Source organism: Pseudonaja textilis, chromosome 5, assembly GCF_049901715.1.
Source record: "Pseudonaja textilis isolate UNSWEBS1 chromosome 5, rPseTex1.2, whole genome shotgun sequence".
Classification (NCBI taxonomy): domain Eukaryota; kingdom Metazoa; phylum Chordata; class Lepidosauria; order Squamata; family Elapidae; genus Pseudonaja; species Pseudonaja textilis.
This window is the reverse complement of record NC_141994.1, coordinates 73,744,135-73,768,684: the sequence shown is the minus strand read 5'-3', so window position 1 is coordinate 73,768,684 and position 24,550 is coordinate 73,744,135. Positions and strand designations below refer to the sequence as shown.

At 46.1% G+C, this 24,550-nt stretch overlaps 1 protein-coding gene across 2 annotated transcripts in view; it reads right to left on the bottom strand.

Annotated features, from left to right (window-relative positions):
- Positions 1-12,604, bottom strand: part of UBE2H (ubiquitin conjugating enzyme E2 H) — a 65,793-nt gene extending 53,189 nt beyond the window's left edge. For both annotated transcript variants that reach the window (XM_026722321.2, XM_087935376.1), the window contains exon 1: positions 12,205-12,604. In XM_026722321.2, the coding sequence (XP_026578106.1) occupies positions 12,205-12,257 (53 nt within the window). In that variant the 5' untranslated portion in view covers positions 12,258-12,604. The remainder of the gene's footprint in view (positions 1-12,204) is intronic.
- Between the last annotated feature and the right edge of the window lie 11,946 nt (positions 12,605-24,550).

Sequence of the window (24,550 nt, the reverse complement as noted above, 5' to 3'; positions counted from 1 at the left end):
TTTCTTTTAAAGAGCAACAAGGTAAAATCTTGGAAAGCTGCAATTCACGCACAGCTGAGATCACATAAGCAATTAATCAGCCTGCTCAGACAACTCATTAATCGCAGATTAAAAATATGAATTTTTAATCAGAGAGCTGCCCCTCTGCGAAATGATGTTCGGCGCTTACAATATTGTTGTAAACATGCCTCTCCTTTGCTATCCAGACAATAAAGGTTTGGCCACATCAGTTGTGCTTTTTTCCCGCAAAATAAAAATAAAATAAAATCGAAGAAACGGTTCAAATTAAAATTCAACCTGGGCCAAAAATGATAGTCAGGCAATTTATAAACAGGTTGATTTACTCTGTATCATCCTTCAACAAATTCCATATATCTGGACGTTCAAATGAGCTGGAATTAAAGAAGAATACAGAGTAAATCGACCTGTTTGTGAATTATCTAACTATCATTTTTGGCCCAGGTTGAATTTTGCCTCCCTTGTTTAGGATGATTGTTTGTTGAGAAACATACTGAATTTGGGAGGTGTCGGATTAGCTACAGATTGTATGACTTATTTTGTTCCACAAAGAGAAAAATAAAGACAGAATTTCAAAGTCTGACTCACTCAGGGGTATCTTGTGTCACCAAAACCGAGCCTAACGTTGCACAAGGAAGGACGAGCGACTGTAAAAGGAAAATTCTAAACGTCTCACCCGCTGACAAAGCCTCACAAAGAGGGGCCTCGCCCAGCCTCCCCTCCAAGCCCCCAAGTTTGCATCTGTTCACAAGGAAACGTCAAATGCACAAAATGCAAGGCGTCAATTTTCTAATTTTCTTTCCAAAATGAAATATCCTCCAATTACCTTCTATCTATTCTCCCACAACAAATTCGCTTCTGCTCTATGCCTTGTTTCCCTTTTTTTGTCCCCAAGCAAATAATCCAAAGTCTCTTCTTGTTTTCAAAGAAATAAATCTATTTATCATCCATCCATCCATCCAATCTACCCATATCTATTTATCTATCCATCCGTATCTATCCATCTATATTATCTATTTATATTATCTATCTATTCATATCTATCTATCTTATCCACCCATATCTACTTATTTAGCTATCCATCCATATCTATCTACATTATCTAATCTATGGCATTCGGCTTTGTTCGGGTATTTTCCCACGTCTTTGTAGTTGTGCTTTTAAAGTTGTAGCAACGTTTCGGCAGAATCTCATCTGCCATCATCAGGCTTCTGTATAGTGTTCATCTGTGAGTCTAATCTATCTATATTATCTATCTAATCTATATTATCTATCTACAATATTATACATTACCTAATCTATCTAATCCACCCATACCCACCTATCTATATTTTCTATCTACATTATCTATCTACATTATCTATCTTATCCACCTATTATCTATCTATATTATCTACATTATCTAATCTATATTATCTACCTACATTATCTAATCTATCTATTTTATCTACCCATATCTATCTTTCTTTCAAGAAGAGATTGGACTGTCATTTGTCAGAAATGGTGTAGGGTCTCCCGCTTGGGTGGGGGGTTGGACTAGATGACCTGCAAGGCCCCTTCCACCTCTGATTATCTGTTATCTATCTATCTATCTATCTATCTATCTATCTATCTATCTATCTATCTATCTATCTTATTCACCCATATCTATCTATCTATCTATCTATCTATCTATCTTATTCACCCATATCTATCTATCTATCTATCTATCTATCTATCTATCTATCTATCTATCTATCTCGTCTATCTACATTATCTATCAAATTATATCTGTCTGTCTGTCTATATTATCTATCTAATCTATCTTATCTATCTATCGATCACTTCCAAGGTATCTCTTGTACACACTAATTTTCAAAGCCACCAATCATATGTAATACAGGTAGTCCTCGACTTACAACAGTTCATTTAATTGCGGTTTGACGTTACGACATTGAAGTGACCATTTTTCCCAATTATGACCGTTGTAGCATCCCCACGGTCACATGATCAAAATTAAGACTCGCATTTACGATGGCCGCAGTGCCCCCGATTTGGTCACGCGGTCCCCTTTTGCGCCCTTCTGACGCGCAGAGCCAATGCCCTAACACTTAACTGCCGTGTTACTAATTTAACGACTTGCAGCAACTCACTGAACAACGCTTATGGCAAAAAGGGCCACAAAACGCGGCAAAATTCACTTAACAAAATTTTTTTGCGCGGGGGGGGCACCATTGCAGTCGTAAATTGAGGACTACGTGTATACGGGTATATAGCAGGCAGGAGATAAATTTTATTTTATTTACTTACTGAATTTGTTTGCTACCCGTCTCACTACTAGAGCAATTCCAGAAGGAATCTCGGTTTAGAGCAGAGGTCCCCAAACTTGGCCACTTTAAGGCTTCTGGACTCCAACTCCCAGAATTCTCCAGCCAGCTATGCTGGGAGTTGAAGTCCACAAGTCTTAAAGTGGCCAAGTTTGCTGGGGATCCTTGGTTTAGAGCAGAGGTGGGCAAGTATGGCCCCTTTATGACTTGTGGACTTCAACTCCCAGAGTTCCTGAGCTAGCATGGCTTGCTCAGGAATTCTGGGAGTTGAAGTCCATAATTCATAAAAGGGCCATAGTTGCCCACCCCTGGTTTAGTGTGTGATGTATTTTCTGGGCTCCACTATTTACTGCGCCTTTTCACTCAGTTCTGCAAAGGGTGTTTTAAAGATAAATGACAGGAAGGTTCTAGAGAGCCGTTAATGCAATTGTGGTTGGGTTAAAAACAACCACCCCCACCCCCCATTCAGGACAGCCATCACCTTTTATATTAACCCCCGTGAGTGAAACAGAAGAAAAAGCACCCGATACATTGAGAGTAAAAGCGGCCTATAAATCTAAACCAGCAATATTGGGAGACCCTGTCTTAGTTTACCAATAGGTTATCCTGGACTTGGTTCTCTATAAATTAGTAAATGTTTCCTTGTTTTTAATGCTCAAATTATATTCTGTTACCCTCTACAGATCTGGGATGAGGGCTCAATTGATTTGATTCCTACTTTTAATTCATTACTTTATATATTTAATTACAAGTTTGTTAGGCTAGATGGGCAGCAAACAAGTCTAATAAAAAAAAATAGTTTAAGGGAGACAATTCCAGGCCGAAGCCATTTCCTAAAACATTTTGTTTCCCTTTCCCAACACACACACACACACACACACACACACACACACACACACACACACACGGTCCTCGACTTACAACAGTTCATTAAGTGACTGGTCAAAGCTACAACAGCAGTGAAAAAAGTGACTCGTGAGTTTTGCATACTTACGACCGCTGCAGCATCCTCAGGGTCACGAGATCAAAAAAAATCCAGACACTTGGCAACTGGCATGTACCTAGGACAGTTGCATCGTCCCAAGGGTCATGGGATCCAATTTTGCGACCTTGCAACAAGCAAAAACGGGGAAGTCCGATTCACTTTAACAACAGCGTTGTTAACTTAACATCTGAAGTGATTTAACAACTTAGCAATGATGGCGAGAAAGGTTAATAAAACGGAGCAAAACTCACTTAGGAACGGTGTTGCTTAGGAACTGAATTTGTGGGCTTGATTGTGGTTGTAAGTCAAGAAATGAATGAATAGATTAGACAGAGAGGTAGACAGACACATATGATAGATAGATTAGATAGATAGACCAACAGAGACGTAAGACAGAGACATTAGACAGATAGAAAGATAGACACCTTAGATAGATACAGACAGACAGACATAATAGATAGAGACATGATAGGTAGACAGACAGACAGGTAGAGAGATGGACAAACATGTGATAAGACAGACAGAAACATTAGATAGATAAGATAGATATAGATACAGACAAACAGACATAAGATAGGGACATGATAGGTACACAGACAGGTAAAGAGATAGATAAACATGTGATAAGACAGATAAATAGAAATATTAGATAGACAGATAGATAGATGGATGGATGGATGGATAGATGTAGACAGACAGACAAGAAACAGAGACCTAAGATACATTAGAAAGACAGACATAAAATAAAGACATGATAGGTAGAGAGAGGTAGACAGACAGACATGTGATAAGACAGATAGACAGAAACATTAGATAGATAGATAGATAGATAGATAGATAGATAGATAGATAGATAGATAGATAGACAGACAGACAGACAGACAGATATAGAAATAATATAAATACACATAGATGTAAATGCTGCATGGATTTTGGAATCAACTACTTGGATGGATTCGCACAATACGTTATGAGCCAGAAATGCAATGGTACAGAAAAGTGGCACATAAAATATTAATGACATTAATTAAAAAAACAAAGCAGAAATGAGAAAGAATCACCGTTTTGGGAAAAGGTCTTACACCCGGAATCGTGTCCATTAACATGAGGGTTAAATCTCTCTACCATTCACCCAGACCGAAGTACCAATCCTTCCAGAGATCTCATGCCTTGGTGCAATTGCTGTAGCACAGGTGCAAATATCTAAGGTTTAGGTCTCTGCCACTTATAAAGAAAAATACTTAAGATACACTTAGGGGCATGCTTAAAAATACTTCAGCTCTTCCATGGGAGCCAACACCCGTTCCAAAGGCAACCAAAGGTGCCTTCCCAAGACACAAAAAATGAAATTTTAATAATTTCACAATCCGGGAAAAATGTAGCCAATGAGCACCAGTAAAACTATACCACAAAGGAAAGAAGAATTTACAAAAGCTAAATCTCATCTGGTGTCGCATTTTTGCCCTGTTTTGCAGGTTGGGGATATTTTATCTAAGCACACACAAACACACACAAACACACAGCTAGTGGAAATTGTACAAAAGAGCCCAATGAAATCTTGCTGGAGTCAATTTAGACAACACAACATGGTTCCTTGTGCATCAGGAAAAAAAAATAACCCATTGCCATAATTTCCTCTGCAGAAAACTGGAGAAAACACTATTTTGGAAGGGACTAACCTACTACAGATAGTCCTTGACTTACAACAGTTCATTTAGTGACCTAAACATTTAGGTCCGTTTAGTGACCAAGTTACAACAGCACTGAAAATAGTGAATCACGATCATTTTTTTCACACTTACGACCACAGTGGTATCCCCGTGGTCAGGGGATTTATTTTTGGGTGCTTGAAAACCGACTCACAGTTATGACGGTTGCAGTGTCCCGGGGTTACGTCGTGATTCCCTTTTGCGACAAGTCAACGGGGGGGACGGGACGAATGAGTCATTAATTGAACAACTGCATTGATTTAACAAATGCGACAAGAAAAGTGGTCAAAAGGTAACGAATGTCTCACTTAGGGACGTAAACTTTGGGCTGAGATGCGGTCATTAAGCCGAGGACTGCTTGAACCTGAGAATGCTAAAAAAATATACAGATGGTCCCCGACTTATAATCATTTCGAGACCCATTCGAAGTTCCAACTGCACAGAAAAAAAAGGAACTTATGACTGGTCCTCACACTTATGACAGCTGCAGCATCCCCATAGTCACCTGATCAAATTTCAGGCGCTTGGCCTCTATACAGGTCATGTGATCATCTGCTGTAACCTTCCCAGCCAGCTTCTGCCAAGCAAAGTCAATGGGAAGAAAGGTGGATTTGCTTAACGACCATTGGATTCACTTAACGACTGTGGCTGGGGGGGGAGGAGGTAAAATCAGGTACGACTCGCTTTGCAACTGCCTTGCTTTTAGCAAGGGAAATCCTACTCCCGATTGTGATTGTAGGTCTTGCCGCTTTTTAGAATTGCGCAGCTTTTTCGTTAACGATCTGTGCCCTCGTTTGGATAACTGGCATCTCTTCTCACTCCCATTTTGGAGAAAAAGAGTGAAAAAGCAGCAATCGTCTAAAACTGTCCCTTTCCAAGAAAAAAAAAATGGACTCAAATAAGCACCTGGAGAAGAAAGCCCATGCAAACCTATAATTGGAATGTGATTGCAAAGAAAATTGGAATATAATTGCGCTAAGCCAGGAACAAAAATCCACCACGAGCGCAGCGTTCCCACAAACACCTCTAGCCAACTTTCTGGATAGATGCGATGCACAAAATCCTTTGAACTTTTCTGCGTTTCCACCCATTCATCCTCGATATTGAAAAAGTAGCTCGGAATAAAATGGAATTAAGAAGAGCCCCAGGCAGCTTATACCTAGTTATGAGACGAAGATGGGTGAGGGGTGAGTTCTAGTCCCGGCCTTAGCCATGAAAGCCAGCTGGGTGACTCAGAGCCAATCACCAGGAGATAGGGAGTTCTAGTCCTGCCTTAGGAATGAAAGACAGGTGGGTGACTTTGGGCCAGTCACCAGGAGATGGAGAGTTCTAGTCCCGCCTTAGGAATGAAAGCCAGCTGGGTGACTCAGCGCCAATCACCAGGAGACAGGGAGTTCTAGTCCCGCCTTAGGAATGTAAGACAGGTGGGTGACTTTGGGCCAGTCACCAGGAGATGGAGAGTTCTAGTCCCGCCTTAGGAATGAAAGCCAGGTGGGTGATTCAGAGCCAATCACCAGGAGACGGGGAGTTCTAGTCCCGCCTTAGGTATGAGAGCTGGCTAGGTGACGGGGCCAGTCACCAGTTCACAGTGAGTTCTAGTTGGGTGACAGGCTACAAAAAAGGAAGATGGGTGAGTGGTGAGTTCTAGTCTCACCTTAGCCATGGGAAGCCAATTGGGTGACTTTGGGCCAGTCACCAGGAGATGGTGAGTTCTAGTTGGGCGAATTTGGATCAATCACCAGGAGACAGGGAGTTCTAGTCCCGCCTTAGGAATGAAAGACAGGTGGGTGACTTTGGGCCGGTCACCAGGAGACAGGGAGTTCTAGTCCCACCTTAGGAATGAAAGCCAGGTGGGTGAATTTGGATCAATCACCAGGAGACAGGGAGTTCTAGTCCCGCCTTAGGAATGAAAGACAGGTGGGTGACTTTGGGCCGGTCACCAGGAGACAGGGAGTTCTAGTCCCGATCCTAAGCATGAAAGCTGGCTGGGTGACTTGGGCCAGTCCCTTTCTCTCTCAGCCCATCCCACCTCACAGGGTTGTTGTGGGGGAAACAGGAGGATGACAATGTGATAAGATTTCCTTGCCACCTGGAGTTATTTGTAGAAATAATAAAGGTGGAAAAGAAATAAATACTTCTTTGGATTGAAGATAAAAGGTGGCCACTGGACCATCTACATACCCTTGCCTTTACAAAAATCAGCAAAGTGGTTGCCTCAAAAGTTTAATTCTAACCAGATTGTGGGCCGTAAAAGGATCACTGCACATTAAGGGGGAAAAAACGTTGAGACTTTCAGAGAAGAGCAACTCAGACGATCAAAGGCCTGGAGACTAAAACATATGAAGAACGGTTGCAGGAACTGTTACGGCTAGTCTAGAGAAGGGAAGGACCAGAGTGGGACATGATAGCAGTATTTCAATATTTGAGGGGTGCCACAAAAAAGACCGGGTCAAACTATTCTCCAAAGCCCCTGAAGGCAGGAGAAGAACCAACGGATGGAAACGAATCAAGGTTGGAAGCGACCTGGGATTAAGGCGAAACCTTGGGGACAATTAACCAGTGGAACAACTTGGCACCAGGAGTTGTCGGGCGCTCCCAACACTGGAGGTTTTTACAAAGAGACTGGGCGGCAGACATTTGTAGAGGGTGCTCGAGTTAGATTAGATGACCTCTAAGTTCCCTCCCAGCTCTATTCCGAACCGAACACCATCTGCTTCCCGGCCCCAGCTAAAGCCTTGACCTGGCACAGATTGTTCTCGCTGGCTGGCCGGCTGCAACCTTCAGACGAGCCTCCCACCGCACCCTCTTTCCCGGCCCCCTTGCCTGGGGTGTATAAACACCCTCTTGTCACACACTCCATCAGCTGTTTGGGCTGTTCCGCCCAGGGCTCCATTTCCGGGTAGTAACAGAACAGCCAATCAGCTGATTTCTAAGCTGGAGGGGGTGGGGGCGGTGGGGGTGTGTGGGGGGGGCTTCTTTTGTTTTTTGCCTGCAAACACTTTTCCAAAACAAGCCAATTTCTCCGGGCACTTCCAGCCTGGGGAGGGGAGAGAGGATCCACGTGGGGAAGGGGAAAGAGGACAATTCATTCCCCCCCCCCCCCACTGACAAACCTGCAAGGCCCAGGTTTAAATTTCCCAAACCTTTCCAAAATTAAAAATTAAAAAAAAGGGGGGGAGGGAAGAAACTTGCAAAACTTTTTTTTTTTTTAATTGCATGCATCCACTTCCGACCTCTGTATTAAGGCCCCCCGGGAAAGGAACAGGGAAAGCGCCTAGTTTTGACCCGACTTAACAAAGAGGGGGAGCAGGTACACACACACGTTACACACACAGACACCCCAGAAAAAGAAGCAGCCATGCAAAATCACACTCAAAAACTTCTTTTCAGAGGGGTTTGCACAACTGCCGCTGGGGAGAAAGCATCCCCCACCCCAAGAAAACATACACAAGCAGCCACGGGTGACTCAGAGCAACTCGAGAGCCTTTGCAATTACCCAAATGAGGTTGGCTTGTTTTTTTTTTTCCTTTTAAACACACGAGGAGGAGAAGTTGTTTTGCCCCCCCTGTGAATAGAGGAGGGAGAGGCCGGTTAACCAACCTCAAGAGCTCCTGGCTTGCAAGGAAGGGGGTTGTACCCAAGGCCTTGGCCCAGCCAGAGGCCAAAATAAGGAAGGCCGGGAAGAGGAGGATGAAAAAAAATAAAATAAAACAAAACCCAGCCCAAACTAGCCAAGAGAGACACACAGCTAGCTCCCAAAGGCTGGGCTGGCAAAGGCCACGTTGGTTATTTTCTCTACCCACATCCCGTCCTCGTCGTCGTTGCAAAGTCAAAAGACTGGCTTGCCAGCCCGAAATTCAAGATTACAGGGCGAAAGAGGCTGTACTTTCAAAAGCAGGAACGGCAGAAGGAAACAAAATGACAAAAAGGAGGTAGAGCTCGTGTAACACCCAGGAGCAACAAGGCGACTGGCGTCCCAGAGTGGCAAGGTATTATCTAAGAAATTAAGCCCATTTAAGGAAAAGAGCCTTCTTTGGAAGGAAGCCCGAATCAAACTCCACGGCACCTTCCTGGTTAAACGTGGTTTAGATTCAGGCTGGGTTGCGGTAGCCAAGGCCTGCGCAAACCAAACCTTTTTTTTTTTAACTATAAAGAGAGAGAAAAGTGAGCCAGGCTAACCACAGACAACAAAAGAGATCTATTTTGTCATTCCATACATAGGCACAAAAACTTGCAGACCCAGGAGAAATGGGCCTAGCTCACTTAAAATACCAAGAATTATAATCAGAGGCCTGGCCGGAGAGCTTTTTTCCAAAGAATCTCTATGGTTCTTTTGTTGAGCAGAAAAAGACCAGCAGCTTAATCGTCCAACGGGAGAGAATGCCAGGCAATTTTCCTCCCCCCCTTTGCCCCCCCAAAAAATCCACCATCAAATTAAACAGCAACTACACCACCAAAATATCTGCCACACGGAATCTCACATCCACGTATTTCACAGTTCCTATTCTTTGTCTCCATATACATATATTATATAATATATAAATATACATAATACATATATATATTTGCAAAGCCCACAGTGATCTCATAACATCACAAGCCACAAAGTGAAGCGGGGGGGGGGGGAAGAGAGGGAATTGGTAGACGGCGGCACCAGTGGGGGTTCATCTCCCCAGAATCTGTTCAAAAATGTAGATATAATGAGAATTTTTGTCAACGAACAGCTGGAGTTCTAAGCCTTCTCCCCAACCCGCAGAAATTAACCATCCAATGCAATTTGTTATTGGAGGGAGGACATTCATATGCAATTCCCGGATAAAAATAGCTTTGATTCCATTGCAATCACAAGCCACTTCCTATTTATTAAAAACAACATTTATTTTTTTTAAAGAAAGGAAGATCTAGGTGCATTATCAAAGAACAGGTTTTGTTGTTTTTGTGCTGTTGGGTTTTTTTCCCCCACCTCCCGAACAAAACATAAGAGAAAGCTAAAACATCACGCGCGGCCATAAAAAAAATAACAATTTGACCCCGGCAAACCCCAATCTAAATAAGTTTGTTTTATCTCTCCCAACTAAAGGCTATTTGTAAACCCCCAGCCCCCCCTCTTTACATACCTAATTCCTTCACAAATTAAATTCTCCAGGGAGAGGTTAACACATTCAATAAACATCTGCGAAGTGCATTTCTGGCTGATTCTCCCGTCAATTGCAACCAATCTGTCTTTCCCTTCCCACCACCTGATAAACAGGATGAGTAACACAACAATTCTACAAACCAACATAATAATTCAGCAGCTTTCTCCCCCCCCCGCTCCTTGACCCCCCCACCCACCCACCCAAGCCCACCATATCCAAAGGCACCACCGTCAAATCTTATTAGGCCAAGAACAAAACAGGGGAAAAATAAATAAATCCAGATTCTTTAGAAAGAAATCTACAGCGAAGCGTTACATAAACACACACACACACAAAAACCAGCATCAGGACGAAGGAAAGGTAGAGGGGCTCCGAGTTTCAGCATCATTTTTTTTTTCCAAGCCTGGTTTAACCACGGTTATTTCAGGCCCACTAACCAGGTTTAATTTCCAACATCACCCCTCCTCTTAAATTTGGCTGCTTCCTGAACAGCAGCCTCAAACTAAATTAAGGAACTAGTAACACACCAACAGACAAGGATCATCCAATATTAACTGTCAACAACCTCCCCCCCCCTCAAAAAAAAAACCCTGGTTGTCCCCAACTCATTCTGGCTTGTAGCCACCCTTCCCCAATCAGGCTATATATGCAAGCTAGCGGTTGAGGGTGGAAGCTGCTGGAGGGAGCTGTGTATTATTATATTATTATTAATTTTATTATTGTTATTAAATGGATGGTTATACTATCCCACCCCCCGCCAAAAAAAATTGAAGAGGCATTGAAAAACTGGTGAATTAGACCAGCTTTCTTGCTTTTCTCCCTCCATCCCGGCTTGTTTAATCTGAGATAAATGCCTCCACCACCAGAGAGGATAGAGAGGACAATAAAATGTCCCCCACCTCCCTACATACACACACACACCAGCCCCAAAGAGACTGTGCAATAAAGAGAATTGTGATTTTTCTCCCTCTCCCCACAGTGGTTTCTATAGGGAGAAACTGGGGGCTGGGGGGGGGGCTGGGGGGGGGCAGCAGCAGCAGCTGGCTGGGGAAGGTGAGGATAGGTGGGGTTCCATTATTTGCTCATTTGTGAGGAGGGGGAGTTTGACACCTCAGCAATTTCCAGGGAAATGGTGGGTGGGGAGAAGGAAAGGAGAAATAAATATTATTATTTTTTTGGTAATAAAAAGGTCTCTCTTTGCAGGCCAAGTTAAGAAGGGGTGTTGTTGACACCGAGGGAAAGAGCAGGAGGGAAAATGTCTCCTGTTCGGGGCTGGGGAGGGGGAAGGTAGGCCCACCCCCTCAAAGGGGGGGAAATAGGAAGGAGCCCACCTTTTGGCGGGGGGTTAATTTGGGGGGGGGCTTTCCACCATAGGGCCTCTTTTGAGGCCTGGTGGGTTTACCCGACAGATATTTATCCCTGAAGGAATTTGGTGTGTTTGTGTGTCCATTTTCTCTCTCTCTCTAAGGTGTTTACATATATATGTATATATATGTATGTGTGTGTGTGTGTGTGTGTGTGTGTGTGTGTATTTATTTATTTTTTCTTGGCTACCTTAACACCTCTTTAAAAAAACAAAGGCCAAAGATGCCCCCCCCCTCCAGCTCTCTTGCTTCCTCCTTCTTTGCAAACCTATTTGTAAACCCCCAGCCCCCCCAATTTGGGGCTGGTTCTTCTCCCCCTTTTGGGGCAAGGGGCAAAATCAGGAGTTTGGGATTATTGGGGAGGGGGTGGGGAAGAGGAAACAGGGCCTGTTCTCCAGTTTGGGGGGGGTCCCTGTTCCCCAAGGGGGGTGTCCATTCATCCCCAGCAGCTGGAGCCCCTCCCCCAAAGTAAGGTCTCCTGGAGCCCCCTCCCTCTCCTTGCTTCTGCAAGGGGAGCCCCCCCCCTCTCTCAGGCATTCTCCAGGGAGGGGACTCCCCAGTTTGTTTCCTCCCCCCAACTCGACTCAAAGGCGAGAAAGGGGGGGTCAAAGGAGTACCCCTCCTCCTCCTCCCCCCACACACAACAGCCCCCCTCCCCAACTCTCTCTCTCCAGGAAAGGATACAGCTTGACCACGTCGGTGTCCATCCGCCTCTTGCCCGGGCTGGGGGAGGACATGGTGCCCCCGGCCGGCGGCCCCTCCCGGGCGGAGTCTCGAGCGAGGCCTGTCAGGATCCCTCGGCGCGCGGGGACTTGTGGGGGGAGAGAGAGAGAGAGAGTCGCTTCGTCGGGGAGGGGGCCCGCGGTGCGCCCTGCGCGGAGGCCTCCCTCGCGGCCCCTCCCTTCGCGAGCCGGCTCTTCCTGCCCCGCGGTTGCCCCCCTCTCCCCTCCGCTGCTGCCGCCGCTGGCTTCTCCTTCTTCTTCTTCCTCTCCTTCTTCCTCCTCCTCCTCCTGCGCCCGCCCGCACCCGAATCGCCGCTTCTGCCTTCTCTCTCGGCCGCTCGCTCGGCTCTGCCAAAGACCTCTCGCTGGGCTCCTGACGTCACCCACAGTGACCTCATCGCCCGGGGCTCGCCTCATTGGGCGGAGGGGAGCCACGCCCTCCGCGGGGAGGAGTAGGAGGAGGCTTCCTCCCGAGAGGCATGCCGGGAGAGGTAGTTTTCTCCGTCGCTGCTCAGGCTTCGGACCTCTTGCCAGGCCTCAGGCATGGGTTCGAATCCATGGGGGTCCTCGTCTTACGACCACGGCGGAGGCCATCCTTTCCGTGGCTCCACCAGACCGTTAGTTCGGGGAGCTCTGCCCCATGCTACAACCTTTCTTGCCACGGTTGTTAAGGGAATGGCTTCAGTCGTTAAGTGAATCATTAGGGTCCTTAAGGGAATCGGGGCTTCCCAATTGGACTTTGCTTGCCGGAAGGTCGCAAAAGGGGACTGCGTGACCTTGGGACACCAGCAACCATCATAAATAAGAGTCAGTTGCCAAGAGTCTGAATTTTGCTCACTCACAGGAAGATATGGCAATGGTTGTACGTGTGAAAAACAGCCATTGGTCACTTTTTCCAGTGCCGTGATAACTTCGAACGGTCACTAAATGAACTGTTGTAAATCGAGGATTACCTGTACACACCTTGGCCTCTTTTTTTTTGAGGCAAATCTTTAATTTCTTTTCCTGCTCCAACCACGGATTGGGTTTGTACTCATCCCTCATGCATGAGTTAACGACCAGCTGGTTCCTCTTAGCATGTGCAGAGTGCTCAGCACCTGCGAGAGAGGGAAGTCCATCAAAGTTGGCTCTGGGATTGCCCGGCCCAGGCAGCTTCGCCGTGACTTTGAAAACTTTGATGTTTTTGCAGGCAGGTGAGAGCGCCTCTGAGCGTACGAAGAGTGCCAGCCTATTTTCCCAGCCACGGAAAACCCTCTTCCAATGTGGAATAAGAGAATGAGAATGAGAATGAGAATAGAATAGAATAGAATAGAATAGAATAGAGCAAAATAAAATAGAAATAAAACTAGAATAGAAATAAAACTAGAATAGAATAGAATATTGAGAATAGAATAGAAAATGAATTGAATGGAGTGGAATAGGGTGGAGTAGATAGAGTAGAGCAGAAATATGAGTCGGTTGCCTAGAGGCTGAATTTTGATCACGTGACCAGCAAAGGTCATAACTCTGAAAAATGGTCATAAGTCGTTTTTTTTTCAGTGCCATTGTGATTGTGGTCACTAAACGTGGCATGTTGTATGTCGAGGACTGCCTGTACAGTACTGGAAGTTGTCAAAGTGACTCGCGGTGAACTATCAAAGACAAAATATAAGCAGGAAATGAATGCAGTATTAAAAAATTTAAATAATTCGCAAAGCACGGGGAGAAGGAAATAAAATAAAATTAAAATAATTCCTTGGGCACCTCTGCAGGCATGAAGTCAAGAAATCTCCAATAGGTGCTGGAAAGATCTGGCTAAACCTCTTTTAGGAATGGAGACGTCTAGCAAGGGGTGTGTGAAGGCAACCTGGTTTAAACAAAGGGATGTCTCAGTAAAACCACAACAGCAACACCTGCCTGAGTCTTAAATGTTTGCAAATGCCCTACGAACAAGGCTTATTTGTCAGCTGCTGTAGGGCAAGGCTGCTGTAGCCCGGATGTAGGTTTAAAGTGGAAAAATAAATACAGGTTTGTTATCTCACTGGGCCATAAGCTGAACATCTGCAATACTCCCTCGCAGGTTTTCTTCACAGCGGGGCCTCCAAGCTTCTTGCAAAAAGTGATAATTGGAAGCCGAGCCTCTCTCGGATCGGTCTTAAAGAAAGCAAACTAACAAACCGGAATGAACCTGGTTTGTCAATCACCACATTGCGGAAGCCAGGATTCCTCTCTGAACGCGGCCCATGGATGAGAATGGATTAATAAAGTGGAAAATGGGTGTCAATGTGAATCAATTTGCAGCTGTGCAAGATGCTTTAAACCAGAAAGGGGAGGCTTATCCTGGCTTACCACAAATGTTGGTTTAATGTTTGCATTCCAGCAGGAATCCACGGGCCATTCGGACAAGAATATCTGTATTGTACCCTTGATATTGTTTTGTTCGTGTTTGCAATCTTTACCTACAAGCAGTTTTTTTCTCAAACTCAACCACTGTGTGATGCGTGGACTTCAATTCCCAGAAACCCCTGGGCTGCTGTACTACAATCCTGCGGCAATGTCAGACTCCACTTCCCAGAATTCCTTGTCCCAGGCTTGTTAGAAATGGTGGTAGTCTCAGGCCATGTTTCTGGGAAGACACCAACTTGTCAACAGGTAGTTCTCAAATTACAATGATACACTTAGTGACCAAAGTTAACAAAGTACCAGAAATAAAAGTGACTTTATGACCGGTCCTCCAACTTACAACCATTCGCAGCCTCTTCACAGCTTCGTGATCAAAATTTGGGCGCTTGGCAACCAGCATATACAATATAGAAATAGAAATAGAAATAGAAATAGAAATAGAAATAGAAATAGAATAGAATAGAATAGAATAGAATAGAATAGAATAGAATAGAATAGAATAGAATAGAATTAGAATAGAGAATAGAATAGAGATTGAATAGAGAATAGAATAGAGAATAGAATAGAATAGAGAATAGAATAAAATATAGAATAGATTAGATTAGAATAGAGAATAGGAATAAGGAAAGAATAGAATAAAGTAGAGTAGAGTAGAGTAGAGTAGAATAGAATAGAATAGAATAGAATAGAATAACAGAGTTGGAAGGGGACTTTGGAGGTCTTCTAGTCCAACTCCCTGTCTAGGCAGGAAATCCTACACCTCTTCAGACAAATGGCTATCCAACATCTTTTTAAAAACTTCCAGTGTTGGAACATTTACCATTTCTGGAGGAAAGTAGTTCCACTGGTTATTTGGTATTATACGGTATATTATATATTATATTAGGTATTAATATATGATGGTTGCAACATCCTGGGGTCATATGACACCCACCATTTGAGACCTCCTCTAGGCGGCTTCTGTCCCTAATTGTGGTCATAAGTTGAGGACTACTTGTACAGGTAGCCCTCAACTTACGGCCAGTATTGAGCCCAGGATTTTCTGTTGCTAAGTGAGACAGCGAAGTGGGTTTTGCCCCATTTTGTAACTTGTCAGAGTTCTTAAGTGGATCCCTGCAGTTGTTAAGTTAGTCACACGGTCGTTAAGTGAATCTGCCTTCCCTCCTTGACTTTGCTTGGCAGGAGGTCACAAAAGGAGACTCTGCAACCATCATAACTGTGAGTCAGTTGCCAGGCGTCATTTATTTAACGCCTGTTCATTTATTTCATAGTTGTCCTCAACTTACGACCACAAGGGAGCTCAAAGCGAGAGATTTGTCAAGCGACTTTTGCCCCATTTTACGACGATCCGCCTTTGTGAAGTGAATCACCGGCGTCCTTAAACGAGTCCCACAGTCGTTCAGTGTATCCGGCTTCCCGCATTGACTTTACTTGTCAGAAGGTCACAAAAGGTGACACACCCCGGGACACAACGACCATGATAAATACAAATCCGTCGCTAAGCATCCGAGTTTTGATCCCGTGATCAGGGAGAACCTGCAAGCGTTGCAAAGGGTTCGCACCACTTTGGCTGAACCGGTTGTTAAATTGCTGGCTGGCCCCTCCTCTCCCCTTCCATGTCTCCCCATGCAACCCATTTTTGATCCCAGGGGAGTGCAGGGTGGCCTGCTAGGCCCAAAATGGGGCATGGGGGGTGAGGCGTGGCCCTCACGTGGCCCATTTTTGCTCCCAGGGGGCTGCAGGGAGGCCTACTAGGCCCAAAACGGGGCGTGGGGGAGTGACACGTGGCCCTCACGTGGCCCATTTTTGCTCCCAGGAGGCTGCAGGGAGGCCTACTAGGCCCAAAACGGGGCATGGTGGAATGACACGTGGCCCCCACGTGGTCCATTTTTGCTCCCAGGGGCTGCAGGGAGGCCTACTAGGCCCAAAACAGGGCATGGGGGGTGGTGGTGAGGCGTGGCCCTCACGTGGCCCATTTTTGCTCCCAGAAGGCTGCAGGGAGGCCCACTAGGCCCAAAACAGGGCATGGGGAAAGACACGTGGCCCTCACGTGGTCCATTTTTGCTCCCAGGGGGTGCAGGGAGGCCTACTAGGCCCAAAACGGGGCGGGGGTGAGGCGTGGCCTCACGTGGCCCATTTTTGCTCCCAGGGGGCTGCAGGGAGGATTACTAGGCCCAAAACAGGGCATGGGGGAGTGACACGTGGCCCTCACGTGGCCCATTTTTGCTCCCAGAAGGCTGCAGGGAGGCCCACTAGGCCCAAAACAGAGCGTGGGGGGATGAGGCGTGGCCCTCACGTGGCCCATTTTTGCTCCCAGAAGGCTGCAGGGAGGCCCACTAGGCCCAAAACAGGGCATGGGGAAAGACACGTGGCCCTCACGTGGTCCATTTTTGCTCCCAGGGGGCTGCAGGGAGGCCTACTAGGCCCAAAACGGGGTGGGGGGTGAGGCGTGGCCCTCACGTGGCCCATTTTGCTCCCAGAAGGCTGCAGGGAGGCCCACTAGGCCCAAAACAGAGCGTGGGGGATGAGGCGTGGCCCTCACGTGGCCCATTTTGCTCCCAGGGGGCTGCAGGGAGGATTACTAGGCCCAAAACAGGGCATGGGGGAGTGACACGTGGCCCTCACGTGGCCCATTTTGCTCCCAGAAGGCTGCAGGGAGGCCTACTAGGCCCAAACGGGCGGGGGTGAGGCGTGGCCCTCACGTGGCCCATTTTTGCTCCCAGGGGGCTGCAGGGAGGATTACTAGGCCCAAAACAGGGCATGGGGAAAGACATGTGGCCCTCACGTGGCCCATTTTTGCTCCCAGAAGGCTGCAGGGAGGCCCACTAGGCCCAAAACAGAGCGTGGGGGATGAGGCGTGGCCCTCACGTGGCCCATTTTTGCCCCAGGGGCTGCAGGGAGGATTACTAGGCCCAAAACAGGGCATGGGGGAGTGACACGTGGCCCTCACGTGGCCCATTTTGCTCCCAGAAGGCTGCAGGGAGGCCCACTAGGCCCAAAACAGAGCGTGGGGATGAGGCGTGGCCCTCACGTGGCCCATTTTTGCTCCCAGGGGCTGCAGGGAGGATTACTAGGCCCAAAACAGGGCATGGGGGAGTGACACGTGGCCCTCACGTGGCCCATTTTTGCTCCCAGAAGGCTGCAGGGAGGCCCACTAGGCCCAAAACAGGGCGTGGGGGGATGAGTCGTGGCCCTCACGTGGTCCATTTTTGCTCCCAGGGTTCTGCAAGGATTACTAGGTCCAAATGGGCCATGTGGGGGGGGTGCCTCACCCCCCTGTACCTCTCTTTAGGGTTGCAGGGAGGCCTACTAGGCCCAGGGCACTGGGGGGGGGGTGAAGCGTGGCCCTCCCGTGGCCAATTCTGGCTCCCAGGGGGCTGCAGGAAGGCCTACTAGGCCCAAAACGGGGTGCGGGAAGGTGAGCCGTGGCCCCCTCGTGGCCCATTTTTGCTGCTGGGAGGCTGTCACGCGCCCTGGTCACGTTCACCATGGCCACCACGCTCCCGCAGCCGGTCCTTGGGGCCGAGAACCGGTTGTTAACTCATTTGTATCTCACTACTAGTCCCTTTTTGCAGTGCCGTCGTAACTTGGAACGGTCACTAGGAGAACTGTCCTAACTCGAGGACTACCTGTGAAACATCCTTCAGGCTCGAAGGGTTTTACTTTTGCCTTTCAACGGAGCACAATGAATGGGCCGGCCCCCCGGGGAATAACCTTTCTCCATCATCCTCCACCTGTCCGGGGACATCCTGCCACGAGCGATGAGGTCACGACCTGCCTCACCTGGCCACCCAGGTGCCGATGACACGCCGGGGCAGGTGTGTGCCTGGATCTTTGCCCAGAGCACGGGAGGCACGGATGTGCCGCCTTGCCAGGGTGCGACCCTGCCGGAAATGGGGAGGATGGGGAAAACGGCAACCGGCAGAACCGGCCCGGTGGCCTCGGCTTTGCCCCAAGCAGCTACGCCAGATGCTTTGCTCTGCGGCAGGCCGTCTTCGACTTATGACCAACCTTCGTTTAGTGACCGGAGTTAACAACGGCACTGAAAAAAAGGGACTTAGGAATAGTTTCCACGCCTACGACCATCGTAGCATCCCGCATGGAGATAGAGGTAGTCCTTGACTTATGACAGTTCATTTACTGACCATTTGAAGTGAGATCAGCACTGAAAAAAGGCACCTAATTCGGTTGGTTTTTCACACTTATGACTGTCGTAACATCTCCAAGGTGATACAGCTGGTCCTCAATTTACGACAGTTCATTTACTGACATTTGAAGTGACAAGGCACTAAGAAAAGGGACTTATGACCGTTTTTCACACTTAGGACCGTCATGGCATCTCCAAGATGATACAGCTAGTCCTCAATTTACGACAGTTCATTTACTGACCATTTGAAGTGAGATCAGCACTGAAAAAAGGCACCTAATTAGGTTGGTTTTTCACACTTATGACTGTCGTAACATCTCCAAGGTGATACAGCTGGTCCTCAATTTACGACAGTTCATTTACTGACATTTGAAGCAATAAGACACTAAAAAAACGGATTTATGACCATTTTTCACACTTACGATCGTCATAGCATCTCCAAGATGATACAGCTAGTCCTCAAGTTACGACAGTTTTTTTACTGACCATTCTAAGTGACAACGGCACTGAAAAAAGTGATTTATGACCATTTTTCACTTCTCACTGTTGCAGCATCTCCAAGGTGATACAGGTAGTCCTCAATTTATGACAATTCATTTAGTGACCGTTTGAAATTACAAGGCACTAAAAAAAGGGACATATGACCATTTTTCACACTTACGACCATTGCAGCATCCCCCATGGGGATACAGGTGGTCCTCGACTTACGACAGTTCATTTAATGACCATTTGAAGTTGCAGCAGAACTGAAAAAAAGGGAATTTAGGACCATTTTTCACACTAACAACCATCATAGCATCCCCTATGATGATAGAGGTAGTCCTCGATTTACGATAGTTCATTTAGTGACTGTTTGAAGTTACAACGGCACTGAAAAACGAAACTTAGGACTGTTTTTCACACTTAACATCTGTTGCAGCGTCCCCATGGTCACATGATTTGCAGTTGGACATTTGACAACTGACTCACATTTATGATGGTTGCAGTGTCCTGGGGCAACGTGATCCTCTTTTGCGACCTTTTCTGACAAGAAGTCCATGGGGGGGGATGCCAGATTCACTTAACAACCGTAGCAAGAAAAGTCCTAAAATGGGGCCAAACTCCCTTGACAACTATCTCACTTAGCCACATGAATTCTGGGCTCGATTGTGGTGCACTGTGAAGCAGTATTTAAGTCTAAGGGCTATTGATAAGGGTATTGCGAAGGAAGGAAGGAAGGAAGGAAAGGAAGGAAGGAAGGAAGGAAGGAAGGAAGGAAGGAAGGAAGGAAGGAAGATGGAAAAAATGGATGGAAGGAAGAAAAGATGAAGGAATGGAAGGAAGGAAGAGAGGAAGGAAGATGGAAAAAATGGATGGAAGGAAGAAAAGATGAAGGAATGGAAGGAAGGAAGAGAGGAAGGAAGGAGGAAAAGAGGGATGGAAGGAAGGAAAAGATGGATGGATGGAAGGAAGGAGGAAAAGATGAAAGGAAAAGAGGAAGGAGGAAAAATGGGTGGAGAAAAAGAAGGATGGATGGATGGACAGGAGGAAGGAAGGGAGGAAAGAAAGAAGAAAAGATAGAAAGAAGCAAAGAAGGAAGAAAGGAGGGAGGAAGGAGGAAAAGATTGTGGTCATAATTTGAGGACAACCTGTAGAGTTAAAATTTGGATGATTAGCAACTGGCTCCTGTTTATGACGGTCTGCAGAGACCCGAGTCACAAGATCCTCCCCAGCAAGCCAAGTCAATGGGGAAGTCATTCACTTAACGACCGTTTCACTAACTGAATTACCGATCATCCTTGCTTTGCAACCAGAATGGAACGGCCACTTTCTATGGCCAAGCGAGATGTTTCTTACGTGACTTTCGCTCCATTTATTGATCTTTCGTTCCCATGGTTGTGCAGACGTTAAGTGAATTTGGCTTCCCTAAGGAGTTCACTTCATCAGAAGGCTGCCAGAGTGGATTGCGTGACCCGGGAGACTGCAACCGTCATAAATAGGAGTCACTTGCCAGGCATCGGAATTTTGGTCACGGGACTATGGGAACGCTGCAACGGTTGTGTGAAAAAGGTCATAAAGTCACTTCTTTCAGTGCCGTTGTAACTTTGGTCACTAAATGAACTGTCATTTAGTGGCTGGGGAATTCTGGGAATTGAAGTCCACCCATCTTAAAGCTAACATGTTTTAAAAGACTGGCCTGTAAGGGAAGGAAGGAAGGAAGGAAGGAAGGAAGGAAGGAAGGGCCAGGATGGCATGTTGGTTAGAATGCAGTATTGGCTAACTCTACCAACTGCCAGCAGTTCAAATCTCACCAGACTTAAGGTTGACTGGGCCTTCCCTCCTTCCGAGGTCGGTCAAATGAGTTGGGGGCAAAAGGCTGACTCAGTAAACTGCTTAGAGAGGGCTATAAAGCACCGTGAAGAGGTATATAAGTCTAAGGACTATTGCTATGGCTATGCCATCAATACTTGTTGCAGCTTTATAATGCAGCTTAGCACTTTTTATTCGCAACCCATTAGAAAAAAAAAATATCTTAAAAAGAACATTTTCTATAGATTTTCCGTAGCTGAGATTCTGCTTTTGACATAGTGTTGCTACAAAAGAGCTTTGATTTCACTTAAGCCTTCAAAATGCCCAACGACTGAGTTCTTTCAGCGTTCCCTGATTATAGTACTTGAACACCAGGGGAAGAAAAAAAAAAAAGATTTGAAAAGAAACCAGTTTATAAACCTGAAGTGGAAATTTAGGGAAAGCGTTCTTTTTTTTTTGCAGAAATGTTTTTTTTTTTTTGCAGCAATGGAGGAATAATCCCATAATAACAACAGACTTTTCCATATGCAAGTCATACAGATGCAAATGGTTAATGAAGGTATGTAATTAATCAACAAAGGTTTAATTAATTTGGATTTTTTAAAGGTATAGGAGCGGCCTTTAAATGCCATCCGTTGTGAAAAGAGAGGTTCAAAGAGAAAGAAAAGGGAAATACAGGCAGTCCTTGACTTATGACCACAACTGAACTCCCAAATTTCTGTTGCTAAGCGAGACATTTGTGGAGTTTTTGCCCCATTTTATGACCTCCCTTGCTACAGTCGTTAAGTGAACCGCTGCAGTTGTAAAGTTAGGAACGGAGTCATTAAATGAATCTGGCTTCCCTGTTGACTTTGCTCATCGGAAAGTCGCAAAAGGGGGACCTTGCAAACCATCCTAAATACGAAGCCAGCCTCCAAAGTTTGATCACGAGACCATGGTGATGTTGCAAGGGTTGTACGGGTAAAAAATGCTACCGGTTCGGCCAAACCAGTATTTCTCTTTTTTTTTTCTGCCAACGATCAGCTGTTCCGACAATCAGCTGTGCCGGGATCCATCTCGCTGTCTTACTGCTTCACCCAGAGGGCTTCCCTGAGGCCCAGGAAGCCCAAAAAACAGCGGGCTAGGGTGGGAATGCTGCACACACAATACAAAAGAAGCCCCACCCCCCACTCACCTGGCCACTTCCACCTAGCCACGCCCACAGAACCGGTAGTAAAAATATTTGCAACCCACCCCTGGTATTCATCACTTTGGCTCTGGGAGTTGCTGGAATTCTGGGAGCGTTTGAGGGAAACTTGGAGCAATAAAGGGGCGGTTTGCACTGCCAGCTGTTTGTGTTGTCTCTGTGCCACGCCCCAGGTAGTCAGAAGTCACTTTTTTCGGTGCCGTTGTAATTTCAAGATCCAATCTGGGTCTGTCACCGGGACCAGAGGTTTGATCTTCCGAGCTTTTGGACTCGTGCTTGAGCCCCGTTCGAAAGACAAGTCGGGAGAAGATTGGATCCTGCAACCCTATTTTGTCATGCCCGTCGAGTCTGACTCTGAGGAGCAGCTGACAGGGAGTGGGAGTGTGGCTCCGTTGGCTGTGGAGGGAACTGGGAAGGGCAAAGCTCGGCTGGGCAGAGCAGGGAAGAGGCAGAACAAGGGAGAGGGGGAATTCAGAGGAAGACCCAGGCCCACCCCCTCTTCATCCTAGGGCATGCAGGGAAGAACGGAGAAGGGAGCAACATGGATAGGGGGCTTACGGGAGAGGAAAGGGCCCTGATTCCCTTCATTAGCCACAGCTGGGAATGAGGGTTTAAAAGAGATACATGCTGAGTGCGGCAGTTGTTGGGAGCAAATGTGAGTTTATCTTGTGTTGACTTTGCTTATTTGCATTCCTGGAATCCTCCCAATCGTGTTATTGCCGTGTCTTCACATCTGGAATTCTTGCTCCTGCCCTGCCAGACCAATTACCTCATCTTGCCTTGATTGGACTTATAGTTACAGTTTATGTTGACCTTGTTTTGGACTTGATTCTCTGCAGCCAAAGGCTGTTCCTGGGAGACTTTTTCTCCAGTCCAGAAGGTAACCAGGACATTGGGGGCAAATTTGGAGCTAATAAAGGGACTCCTACGGATTATCTGGCTGTGTTGCCGTTGTGCCACGCCACTTTGGGTCATCACTTATTTACCCTGGGAAACATACATTCTCCTGCCTTCATTGGAACTTCAATTGGTCACTAAACAAAGGCTGTAAGTTGAGGAATACCTGGGAGGCTCAGGTGAGCAAAAGCCACGTGACTGGTTATAATTAAACCAGGTGACTGGTTATAATAACAGCATGAAAAGTCGAATTAAACTAACTCATGGCGAGTTACTCGCGAGCATCATCATTACACAGCAACATCTCATGTTTGCAATAACATGATGATGAAGAACAGAGTAATTATTGCCATGAATAATACTGTTAATTATTCCAACCCCGAAATTACAAGGAGAGTTGTGTTCATCTGCAATGGCACAAACATTGGATGGCCCCCTCTTAGCACCTTTTCCGACTCACAAATTTGATTCAAAGGTGTCCGCGGGCATCTTTGTGTAAAAGTTTGTGACTCGGATGAGAGGTGCTAACAGTTGCCTGCGAGTAATACAATAACAGAATCCATATATGGTTGCTTTTATTGTGCATCCAGCCACTCAGTGCATCGCATGAAACCAGTTGTGGCTCCCAACGGCAGATGCCTTTGAATACAATTTGTGAAAAAAAAAATTCTGTATATATATCTTTATCTCTGTATATCTCCATCTCTATATATTTATAATTCTATCTATCTATCTAACCTACTGTCCATCCATCCAATCTATTCTAATCTATCATCCATCTAATCTACCATCGACCCATCCAATCTGTTCTATCATCCATCCATCCATTCTATCATCTATCTAATCTACCATCTATCCATCCATCCATCCTATCATTTATCTAATCTATCTATCCATCCATCCAATCTATTCTATCATCCATCCATCTATCCTATCATCTATCTACCATCTATCCATCCATCCAATCTATTCTCTATCATCCATCCATCCATCCATCCTATCATCTATCTAATCAACCATCTATCCAGCCATCCAATCTGTTCTCTCTAATCTATCATCCATCCATCCAATCTATCTATATCTCTAATTACCATCTATCCATTCATCCAATCTGTTCTATCATTCATTCATTCATCCATATTTATCTACCATCCATATCTGTCTGTCTGTCTATCTATCTATCTATCTATCGTCCTCAACTTATAAGTGTTTAGTGACTGCTTGAAGTTACGGCACTAAAAAAAGTGACTTACCACCATTTTTCACACTTACGACCGTTGCAACATCCCCGTGGCCACGTGATCAAACTTAAGATGCTTAGCAACTGGCTCGTATTTATGACGGTTGCAGGTGTTCCCAGGGTCATGCGATCCCCTTTGGGGACCTTCTGACAAGCTGTCAGTGGGG